Here is a 12,528-nt window from a genome sequence, read left to right as displayed (position 1 = left end):
ATCATTTGATGTTGATGGCTATTTTTTCCCCACACGTCGGAGGGGTTCAGAGAGGGACCTTATGCCGTCTTTGGACACGTCTCCTCTATTACTGCCAAAGATTCTAGATGCTAATATAGTATCCTTTTGCTAGTTTATGGAACGGGTTGTTGCGGAGAATGACACCGCCTTAAAATAGATATTCTATGATTTTTACTATTCAAGGGTACAAAAGGGCGTGTTAATGAAGAACTCCCCCACCATTTTTTGGATCGATCTACAGATTTACATATGAAATGTTGTTCACTTCATTTAATGTGGATATAGGCAGTAGCAACACATGGGTTTTGTGCATGAACTGCAATTTTTTTTAATTCATACATATGATTTTCGATTTTTTTAAAACAACTGTGAGAGTTTGATCATAGAGGAGGATAGACCGAAGATCATCACAATCAAGTACTCGATCTGGCTATCTCGTAATAAATGGACTTGTGGAGAGAACGGGTTTAATCCAACCTCGTCCATGGAGTATGGAAGGTACACGCTTTTGTCCATTGGAGCTGCTCTCGGTCTTGCAGAAGACTCCCAAGAGTCGTTTAGAGTGCAAATGGTAGAGGCCACCTAATGGAATTATAAAAATCAATTCTGATGGTGCCTTGCCTGTCTAGGACCGAGTTGAGGGAGGAGGAGTAGTCGCCTGAGACTATAATGCTTGCATAAATGGGAGTTCACAGGTTTGGCTGATGACGGTTCGCCCCCATTGTTTTTAGTTCAGTTCATTGTTGCTGATCGTAACCTTATATTTGTTGATTAATAAAGCTGGCGATTTACACAAAATAAAATATTGCATGAAACCAGACTCCACTAGATTGCGGGCCCGTGGTGTCATGGTCGGCGAGTCCATGCTCCTATCGCCACATGAATCTGCCATCACGCTGCCACTTCGTACTCACTAGATTTAGATGTGCGCCTTGGCGCACGGTCCCGTGAAATTTGCGTCGGTTTACATTTTATATGAGAAAATAAAAGTAATAAAAATAATAATACTCCCTCCGTTCCTTTCTATAATGCCTATTGTTTTTTTGCTTTTGTTTCAGAATATAAGAGTAAAGCTTTGTTTTTTTGCAAAGAACCCCTTCCACCGATTTGTTTCGTCCAGAAAATCTGGGAACGAATCTGTTCCCGTCTAGAAAATCTGGAAACCAATCTATTCCCATCCAGAAAATGTGGAAACCAATCTGATTATGGAAAGAATAGCGGGATAGAGGGAGTACATGACGCAATCGGTTATGGAAACAGGATTATTTTCTGAGATCTGATTTCAGTTTCCTATTTTGTCTCTAAGATCGCTAGGGGGTTTTGTGTAAAAAAATGGTTTGCGCTAATTTCCGTGCTAAAATACAATAGGCACTATAGAAAGGAACGGAGGGAGTACATTTTTTACGTTAAAAAACAGTCGATAAGATAAAATTTGGATAGATCACATACATTACGAACGGAGTAGCAAACTCTCATATACAATCAGGAAAATAGGATAATATATTGTTATAACTAACGCTCAAGTTTCTGTCAAAACTCAGGAGCAATAGAAGTGTAGAGGAACATCAACAGAAGCATACACCAAAGTTGCATTGGCCATTGTTGCAACATGGTCTATGGAGGCAAACTAAAGTACCACTTGGGCATGCAAGGCCAGGCTAAAAACCATCGTTTTAGGCTTTAGTTGATAGTGATAAACATAAGAAGAATTGATCGCCACTTGGGCAATCGATGATCTAAACCAGATCTTCTCTCGCATAAATAACAAGCAAAATTACATGGAAAAGTCAATAGGCGGAATACGTTAAGGAATGAGAGGGGAAGAATACGTTAAGGAATAGTGAGCTACCGAGCTGATGAAGGGGTAGGGAGATTGCCGAGGGGCCATAGCTAGAGACCCTTCTCATCATGCAGCCGTAGGAACACACATGATCTGTAACATGTGCATGAAAACATCAATGTATGAAGTTGGAAATCAGATTCAACCAGATGCTTACAAAGAAGAAGCAGTCGAAGCCCACACCAAGCTCTGGATGATTGCACCCACTCACATGTGATGGGATCTCGGCGGCCACCACGATTACACTCATCGGGCTGGTACCCACGATCTCCAGTGATGGTTGTTCCACCGTTGCCACAAACATATTTGATGTGGCTGAAAGTGTTGGATGGCCTGCTTGGAAGGCAATGACCACAAAGATGCAGACCTTAGTATGCCATTCATCATATCCTCACAATTGACCTGCAGTTATCACATAGAGTTGTTATTTTCAGTAAGCGCAAAGGAAATAAACTATATCAATTTTAAGTCCCCAAACTCGCACTCTTTTTTGTTCACGCCTAATTTATATCGACCATGAAAAAACAATGTAGAAAGCTAATAGCACAGAGAACATGCCCATGTGAAGCTCCATTTTAAAACAGAATACATAGAACAACCAGGCTAGTAGTAAGAGAAGCAGAGTTTAACCTCAATATTTATGGCTCCAGGAATACAGTCAAAGAGGGGATCCATCCAGACAAAACCACGCGGTCTGGAACCGAACCTGAAACGATTAGGAAACTAAATTCCATAAAGAACATGCCAAATAAATGCTAAGTACGTGCTGCAATACATTTTCTTTATCAAATACATATGCAGTCTGGGGGATCTCCCTCTCCTAAACTAACTTGTATTTATCTTGTTCGTGCAACTCGCTTAGACATTTCCTCAAACAATTTACATGCAGCCTACTTAGACATTTCCTCAAACAGTTCATATGCATAGATACAGAACACATCTGCAGAAAACAAAGAACATAAATTATGGGAGTGGAAGAGAGATGAGTTGAGGCAAATCAAGAGGAAGAGAGGAGTGAGTACCTCGAATCAACAAAGGCATGGAGGTGGAGAGATGGGATGGGCCAGAGAAAGCTGAACCTGGTTGGCTGCCGCTCCATGTAGAGGGGCCAGGGATGGAGGTTGCAGAGGATGGTGTCCTCTCTCCTGTCTTCTCATGGTAGGGAAGGTGTCAGGCTATGGAGGAGACATGGCTGGGTAGCCAAGAGGAGCAGAAACCGAGTGTTCTTGCCCTTCTCGTGGTTGTGGAGGACGACCTTGGTGGACTCAATGAAGAGGACGATGGAGAGGGGTTCGGCCACGTACTCCATGCCAAGCAGCTCGGGAGAGGCACAAAGTCCCCCGCTACCGCCGTCTCCAACACCGGCGCCCCATGGAGGGCTTCCTCCTCCTCTCCTACTATCAATACATGGAGCTCGACGACGAAGCTAAGCCAGGGACGGAGCGAGATGCACCGGAGGTCGCGCGTGAAGAAGAGGCCGGAGAGGAGGAGCGGCGGCGGCCTCAGCAGCGCTAGGCGGCGACGATGGGAGAGAGGAGGCGTGCGGGAAGGAGAGGAGGCGTGCGGGGAGGAGAAGGCCACGGGGCGATTGGCGAGGACATCGGATAGGGTTTGGCTCGTGGTATCTTTCTCTTTTTCCCCTCCCCTTCCGATTCTTTTCCTTTTCTTCTTTAGCCAGCAAATCTTGGAGCGACACGTGGCCCAGTCGCTGAAGAAGAAGCGAGGCAGACGCCCGGTCCTTCCACGCCACTTGCCTAGCGTGGATAGCCTCAGAGCAGCCCATGGGGATGCAGCAATTATACCTTTAGATACCTATCAGGAAGGATCTACCGTATCCAGCCGGCCTGTCCTAATTGCAAACAACAGTGGCTGCCATACGGGCCCATAAATCGTAATCTCCAGTGGGTCCTACCTGTAATTGGCAGCCAAGCAGTGTCAGCATCTGTCTTAGCTAAGGCTTTAAGAAAACGGAACGGAAGGGGGGAATAAACCAGGAAACAATAACGTGGAAAAAAGAATAGCGAGCTCCAGGCGAGGCGGGGGATCGGAACCCTAGGAGGCGAGGCCGGCGGCGATGGCGGCGGCGCCGGAGACGTACATCGGGAGCGTCATAAGCCTCACGTCCAAGAGCGAGATCCGGTACGAGGGCGTCCTCTACACCATCAACACCGAGGAGTCCAGCATCGGGCTCAGGAACGGTGGGTGCCCCACATATCCCTCCCCCCTGTTGGCCTTCCCTTTCTCCCCCCGATGGTCGCCGATGTCCGGGGAGAGTACTCTGCGACGTGGTTAAATTTTAGATTTTGCCTTTCTTTTCCTGTTCAAATCCGTGTTGCCGACGGCGCGGAATTCTGAATCCATTTTTTTGCAGGATTTATGTTTGAGTAGTGATTAAAGTTTGATTCAAGTGGTCTTTTAATTCCTGAAGAAACACTGCGCTCTGAGTGATCTGTTGGTGAATTACTAAGCGGCGTTGCGAGACGCGAGTTCAAATTTACAAAGCTGTTGATTAGCTAAAGATCTTTTTTTTTTCCAGTGTCGATTCCCCTGTGCTCAGCTAAAATCAGTTATCTTCCCTGTACTAGTAGTAGTAGTAGTAACACCCCAGCTTGAGGTCCACATCCCATGTTGACTAAATGTGACTGGGGAATTGCTCATAGCGAGCCGGTAGTGATGCGCATTACTTTTGGAAAGTCTTCTGTTTTATTGCCCATCTAGAGCAATCAAATTGCAACTAGTATCACATTAAAATGAACAGATCCCCTCCTAGTCGTGTGGGGCTTGTATTGTTGTACAGCTAAAAAGGACTTTTGAACCTTTGCCATGTTTGGAGTGTCGAATAATGCATCTTCAGAGGCCCCATGGTGTCTGTCGCTTTACGGAACAGCCAATTGGCACACATCAGTTGAAGTATTAATTATCGACAAACAAGCGAAGGTTTTAATATATCTGCCGACGGTTACCGCTTCCAAATATTTTCCTTATTGGGGATGGTTCTCCAGCCAGTGCTCGACAAACTGCAACTGCCATGCATCGGTTTGGTAGGGCGGAACAAACAAACTTTCTCTTTCAGGCATAGACACATTGTTTCTACTTCCTCACAACGTTTGCCATACTGAGGATAGGTACAAATTAGGAGCTAACAAATTTTATCAGCCATAAGTGGAGTCCGATAGGAAATGGATGCGGTACGAAATTTCGATGTCTGAACAATATTGGACCCTGCATAAATAATAGCTCGCCCCCTGGAAGACACCATGTTGAGAGTAATTATTCCCATGTGGCATACTAACCTTTTCTTACTGTGTTATTCTGTGTTGTACCATGTTGCAGTTCGTTCATTTGGAAGCGAAGGCCGTAAGAAGGATGGCCAACAGATTCCTGCTAGCGACAAGATATATGAGTATATACTCTTTCGAGGAAGTGATATAAAGGTAATGATGGTAAATAAAGGTTGAGTCTTGCACATTTCTTTATCATATCTGCTGTTATAATTGGATTGGTAATCATATTTTATTCCATACTGGTATAGTTTGTAAAGCTATCCTAAGTTGTTATTGACAATCCAGTGTTTTTTTGGTTTGGTATGTTAAGTTTTGGAAACATTTTTTTTTGGTATGCACGGCGTGCTTCTCAGATCACGTTGCAAAACTTAGACTCTCAAGTTTGGCACAACCAAAACGTGAAGTGGATTAATTCGAGGTTTAGAGCTTCCTATGTGAATTTTAAATTAATTTTTACCATTAATAGATGCCCATAAGAAAGCTTGCCAAGATTGGATACTAAGAAGGTTCACTTTCATGCTGGCTGGATTGGGTTCCTAGGATTGTTGTGGTATACCTTGAACTGTCGTTATAGAGTAGAGATCATGAGTTCTAGAACATCATTTTATATGCTTTACTGAATTTACATCCTACATGGGAGCCAGGATGAGAATCGAAACATGATCATCGGCCCGTAAAATTCTAAGATACTTGGTCAAGATATGGACAATCTTGACCGTAAGCATTTTGAAAATAGACATGATACTCGGTAGAGATAATGGACAGATGCATGCAATACAGATCCCTTTTAACTTTTTTTTTTGAACAAAGAAGGGTCCCGAAGGACCTGGTGCCGCCTATCCATTCATTAAGAACTGCATACAGCAAGCGTGGGGCCCCAAAGAAATAGAAAATTACACACAAGTCCCTGGATATTACACAAAGGACACTGAAAAGGGAAAGTAAAAATCAATCCGGTCCTTCGTCTTCGATGCTGCACCTTCTGCCATGAACCAGCTGCGTTGATGCCGGGACACAACCACTTGGCTCGCCGCAACCGCTGCAAGACCACCTCAAGCCAACACCCAAGGTAGTCGCAAACGTCAGGACATTGGTTCCCTGCCTCCGCTTTGGCATAATCGCCTGGAGGTAGAAGAAAAGGAGCTGGCCATCCATCGCCAAAGCTCCAGGCCGCCCTTCGACCAGAAAAGACCACAGCCGGGCGGAGCTCAACTCCACACAAACAGCCGTATTGGATTTTCTCAAAGACTTGCTGCAGCCACTCCAGATCTGGCGCCAGGAGGCCCAGATCGAAGGGGCACCTCTCCAGATCCGCGAGCCTTGCTGCAGTCTCGCCTCAAGGCCAGCACCTCGCCGGCAGGAGGAGACGAGGAAACGCGCAGCAAAACTCCGATCTGAAACCGCGAGCTTATTCTTCGGGAAGGGAACGAGCATACCTCCCTCCATCTTCGTCTTCAACCTTTGAAGCACCATGGAGAGGAGGAGCAGCATCACCCGCCACCAGCTGCAACCCGCATGCTCCGGTGGCCACTTCCCCGGCATACCGCCAGACTCCACTAGGGGAAAACAACAGCTAGAGCTACACCTAATACTACTGTACAGGGGGACCTGGCCACCTTGCCCATGCTCGCTCGCGACGGCGCCGCCGCCGGAGGCGGGGGATCGAGGAGCCGGGTGACAAGAGCTGTGAGCGACTCTCAAGAGGGGCCAGCCGTGGTGATGGGATAGCAGTTTTTCTAAAACCTTATCCCCCCCCCCTTTAACTGATGGACTGTAGTAACTGTATTTATCACTACTGTACCGGAACGACCTGCTGGTTTTCTTTTAATTTTCTTCTTAGCTGTGTCTTAACTTTGGTTGCTTTACTTCAGGATTTACAAGTCAAATCCTCTCCACCAGCTCAGCCCGCTTCATTACACAATGATCCAGCTATTATTCAGGTAAATGTTGTTTCCTGGTTAACCATTGTTAAAAATGAGACGACTTTGATTATGTTTCTGTTTGAGAACTTGTTAGATTACTTAGATATCGTAAGGGAGGGCTATGTCTCACTGTTACTGTTCTGTTTGTGTAGTCACATTATCCTCGTCCTACATCAGTATCTACAAGCTTGCCTCCTGCTGCAAGCACAACGGCAGCTGACCAGGCGGCACAAAATGGTCAGTCAGGAATTCAGATGTCACCTCCATTTCAAGGGAGTTTGCCTCCTACCTCACAGAATATTCAGTCAGGAATTCAGATGCCACCACCATTTCAAGGGAATTTACCTCCTACCTCACAAAGTGTGCAGTCAGGCATTCAGATGCGACCACCATTTCAAGGGAATTTGCCTCCACCCTCACAAAATGCGCAGCCAGGAATTCAGATGCATGTGCAGTCAGGTATTCAGATGCCACCCCCCCCATTTCAAGGGAATTTGCCTCCAACCTCACAAAATGTGCAGCCAGGAATTCAGATGCCACCACCATTTCCAGGGAATTTGCCCCCTAGCTCGCAAAATGGTCAGCCCGGGATTCAGATACCACCACCATTTCAAGTGAATTTGCCTCCCACCTCACAAAATGTTCAGTCTGGGATTCAGATGCCTCCTCCATTTCAAGGGAATTTGCCACCTACCTCACAAAGTGTTCAGTCAGGGATTCAGATGCCACCTCCATTTCAAGGGAATCCATTTCAACCCCCACCTAGCTTACCTTCATGGAACTCGTCTCCTATGGCATCATCTGTAAATGGAAGTGGCCTTGCAATGCCTCCAATGTACTGGCCAGGATATTACACCCCACCAACTGGGTTTGCTCATTTGCAGCAACCAACCTTTTTACGCCCCCCACACGGTTTGGCAGTTCCTCAGGCCCTGCAGCAGTCTTATCCTGGACTCAATGCATCTTTGCCAGCTGGGTTTCCAAGCATGCCAGACTTTCCTTCTTTACTGCAACCTAGTAATATTCAAAGCCAAACATTAGGTGTATCTGCAGTCCCTGCCTCATCAAGTGCATCTGCAACTGAAACACAAGTGAGCCAGCTCCCAACTAAACCGTCAGCTGTTCCTGCTTCTGCAATCTCTCTGGGTTTAACTCCCCCATCTGTCAGTCCTTCCACTTCCATGATTGAACCCAGCATCTCCCTATCTCAAGGCATGCCTTCTACAGTGAACAATAAACCGGTTGTTCTACCTGACTCTAGTGTGGCTTCTCTCAGCAGTGACAAGCCTGACAGTGTACTTGCTTCTGTTTCAACTTATCAACCTTCCCAGGCACCATCTGCTAACATCGCATCTGGTGTAATCAGTGGTGCGGAATCAATTGCACTGGTCTCTCCTGGACAACTTCTGCCTACTAATTCCTCGACTTCGTCACAGACTGTGCAAACTACTGCTGTGGCTCCACCTTCTAAACCTCCCTCCGTGGTTTCATCCTCTCAGACTGCCTCTGTAGATCCATCATCACACCCCGCTTCCTCTGCAGTTTCACGACAGAAAGTTTCTTCTGCTGCTGTTCCATCATCACGACAGGTGGAGCCGAGGAATGAAAATAAAGAAGCCAAGCAGACTGAACAGAAGGCTAAACAACATGTGATTGCTCCATCTGAAAATAAGGAGCCTCTGTTGCCAGCACCAAAGCCCATTCTTCAGAAGGTAGTACTCTAGTACAAAAGAAGATTATTTATGTACTTGTTCTTGTACACTGTGATTAGTTCTGTTTTTAATACTTATGTGTTTCAGCCTGCTGGAGCTTCCTCATATGCTCAGTACAACAATAGAGAACGAGGCCGTGGAAGAGGTCGAGGAAGAGCAAATGTGGTATGTACATATAATGCAGGCTTCATTGTCTTGCAGCCTTTTCAAATCTGGAAATGATTAGTTTTTTTGTGAGAAGTTATTGCTGTATTTTATAGTACTAACAATATTCAGAACCTTCACATATCAATCTTTCCTTCTATTGAAATTTGCAAACGTCAAAGATGATCTGATATTCAATTCTGAAAAATAGCATCTGTGCAATAATGTTTCTACTGTTAGTAACATCATTGGTATTTAGTGATTATACTACTGGTATTGCACTGCATGCTCACCAAACCCACCAGCATTGCCAACAGCTTTGCTGTTCATTTGATTGTAGCGACAAGCCGCTAAGTGTTGCTAGTTGCTAGAACTAAGGCATTTTCAACCTTATTTTGTGTCATGAGTAGCTGGAATTCCTGCTAAAACAATGATACAGCAAAATGGATGTATTATATTCTCCCTCTAATATTCGAGCAATGCCAAAGTTATGGAATAGGTATGATTTTGGTTAGTGGAAGCCTATTTTTTTCAATATTTGGCAAAACAATGTAGCTAACCAGGTGTCACTGGTGTAATATATAGTAGTCATTTTTTCTTTGGAAGTGTAGTGAATAAATAATTAAACATAAGTACTTTTCTAGTCAACCAAACTATTAGTAAAGTAAAAAAATCAATACGATTGTTGACAGACGGCAAATCAATATTATTAATCAAGTTGCATGTCATGTGACCAGTTAATTAACGATTAACTGCACATGAATGAATCTACTACTTTGGATTAACGCATTCTTAGATACTGTGATACAATCCATGCACTCCTCTCTAAGTAGTGGTACATCGTCTTACTAATTTCCCCTCCCAGCAATCACGTCCTGTAGCCAAGTTTGCGGAGGACTTTGATTTCATGGCTATGAACGAGAAATTCAACAAAGATGAAGTATGGGGCCATCTTGGTAAAAGCAATGGACAGTTTAGTGACGATCCAAATGAGTATGAAGACAATGGTCTGGAAGACGATGTGGTGTCTCCTGGAAAGCCGGAGGTTAAGGTATGCAATTTCGATGGACTGCTTCTTGTGATTCATTGATGTCTTTGCTGGCTGATGCTGATTAGCCTCTTTTGTGAAGCCTCTTTATGTCAAAGACGACTTCTTTGATTCACTCTCAAGCAACACAATTGATAATGGAGCTAGAAATGGAAGAATCAAATTCTCCGAGCAGAGAAAAATAGACACAGAGGTAATATCATTGCGTCTTTAGGCTTACCACATTGCTTTACAGTCCGTTCTTATTATAGTAAACTGTCTGCAGACCTTCGGCGATTCTGCAAGGCATCGATCTATGGGCATGCGTGGTGGAGGTAGGGGCGGTCCCCGTGGGGGTGGTCCTCGTGGTCGTGGTGGCTACTATGGAAGAGGGTATGGGTATACAGGGAGGGGACGCGGCTATTTTTACCCAAACCAGCAGCCTTGAGCTCTTGGTAAAGAAAATGGTGGATTTGCTTTCAGCATGTGCAGTTAGGTAAGTGATGACGAGGGAGGTTACATCAATACTCTTGACCTTATTGTGGCTTTTGGATGCAGAAAACATTGTGATCGTTATCTTCTTTTTCTCACAGCCTGTCTGATGAAGCACTAAATGATCTAGCAGTTGATATGATAATTTAAGGATTGCCGCATTGCGCTGACTGTGGAGGAGCACTGGTGGTTGTAAAAATCTATCTTGAGGGTTTTGATGCTCATTTTTCACTGTATGGATGTATGAGCTATATTTCTCCAGGATGGAGTGCGCACTTATGCATTCTCATTGCGGCACACTGGGATTTGTTGTATCAGCAGACTTGCTATGGAGTTTATGAAGTGCCTTGTACAAGTGTCAAACATAGAAACTGGGCGCTCCTGTTTTATTGTATGCTACTTATCTTGCCCCCATCTTGTAGCTTGTGGTGCTCTTTGAAGATTTTTATTGTCCACTTTTTGGATATGTACCAGGCTTAATATTCTAACTTGCATTGTAAGCTCTGACATTTTACCGTGACACTTCACTGGAGATGAAGATTTGCTGGGCCTCTCTTTTCGTGCTAATTTTCTAACGCAAAACTATTTTGATTGTGGGCGACAAGAAGTGAAGTTCCTTTCAACTAAGTTTACGTGAAGTTTCTTTGAGGTCTGGACATCTTTTTGACAATATTTGCTTGCTCTTAATCTCAAGGCCATGTCCTGTGATCTTAGGCTCCTGATTAATTTTTATCAACCAAATACCTCCTTGTATGAGGAATAGTACGAATATGATTTTTCTGTAGCCACAAATGCTCTACAAGCCAAATACGCACTCATGCATAAACCTGGACATTGGTTTGATCGGTTTGATCTTCGGCTGGAGCGTTTGACCCCTTCATTAGTCGGTAGCGATCTGAACAATTCAAACTGATTTTCTAGGATACTATTTTAGAGTACAAATTGATGCATGGTGGGGGATATAATTTGAAACGATTATATGTTTGTATTGATAAGCACATTGCGTGTACCCAGTGCGGATTCATTCATCAAGGGGGAATGAGAAAAAAAGAACACTTCTAGGTTCTCTTTTTTTTTTTCGCTGCCTTCTTGGCGTCATATCAGCTTCTTCAGCTAGCCTTGGGTTCCTCACTGGAGTTCCGTGAGCGTACATGAATTGTATGAGTGCGAGGAGATCATGAACCGTCAACGGTCACTGTAGGAGTGGCTCAAGCCAGTACATTGTAACACAAAATATTTCCGCCTCACAGAAAATGCAAAAATTATTCACCCTCGCTCCCTTGGGCTGGTCCGGATGGACAGAGATCAGGTGACATGCAATAGGCAGTGCATCGCTATAGTACATCTGCTACAGGGTCATCTACAGTACATCGCTACAGTGCTTGATCTTGTCTATTCATTTTCGATCCAACGGCCTAAAGTGCATGTTACGACACTGTTCATGGGTGACATGCCTATGGCATGTCACCTGATCTCTGTCCGGTCCGGATGGACTACCTGCCTTACATTGTACCAAAGGATGACCTTTGTTGAAGGATTCGGTGTGCAGGGTTGTTCGCCATTTTCTGGAAGGGAAGGATTGCCCGGAGGATTTTAACGACACCATCCTTGTGCTGATCCCAAAGGTAAATCTACCAGAGTTGCCTCTCAGTTCAGGCCCATTAGCCTCTCTAACGTGCTGTACAAGATTGCCTCCAAGGTGGCCGCAAATAGGCTCAAGAGGATCCTGCCAATTCTGATCTCAAGGAGCAAAGTGCTTTGGTCCCTAGCAGACTTATTATGGACAATGTGTTGATTGCTTATGATTGTATGCATGCCATCAGGAAGAGAAAGAGAAAGAAACCTCCGTGTGTGCAGTAAGCTAGATATGATTAAGGCATATGATAGGGTAGAGTGACGTTTTTCTGGAACAAATGATGGACAAGATGAGTTTTCCCCGCAGATGGATCGAAATGATGCGATGTGTTACATCTGCCCGGTTTTCTGATGAAGCAAGTATCATTTTTTTTTTCACGAAATGTATATTCATTGCTCCATTGTTCTAATAGCAAGGTGTTAATAAGATCATTTTCATTTTGAGGAACAC

General features: G+C 44.6%; 1 protein-coding gene across 1 annotated transcript; it reads left to right on the top strand.

Annotated features, from left to right (window-relative positions):
- The first annotated feature begins 3,899 nt into the window (after positions 1 to 3,899).
- LOC124685199 (protein decapping 5-like) lies at positions 3,900 to 10,995 on the top strand. The gene is made up of 9 exons (XM_047219558.1): positions 3,900 to 4,059; positions 5,195 to 5,295; positions 7,017 to 7,085; positions 7,220 to 8,779; positions 8,867 to 8,944; positions 9,789 to 9,974; positions 10,054 to 10,164; positions 10,237 to 10,446; positions 10,544 to 10,995. The coding sequence occupies exons 1-8, from the start codon at positions 3,936 to 3,938 to the stop codon at positions 10,396 to 10,398; spliced, it is 2,391 nt and encodes a 796-aa protein (XP_047075514.1). The 5' UTR covers positions 3,900 to 3,935; the 3' UTR covers positions 10,399 to 10,446; positions 10,544 to 10,995.
- Positions 10,996 to 12,528: the final 1,533 nt, after the last annotated feature.

Source organism: Lolium rigidum, chromosome 1, assembly GCF_022539505.1.
Source record: "Lolium rigidum isolate FL_2022 chromosome 1, APGP_CSIRO_Lrig_0.1, whole genome shotgun sequence".
Taxonomy (NCBI): domain Eukaryota; kingdom Viridiplantae; phylum Streptophyta; class Magnoliopsida; order Poales; family Poaceae; genus Lolium; species Lolium rigidum.
The sequence above is the reverse complement of the archived record's forward strand: the minus strand, read 5'-3'. Positions and strand labels throughout refer to the sequence as shown.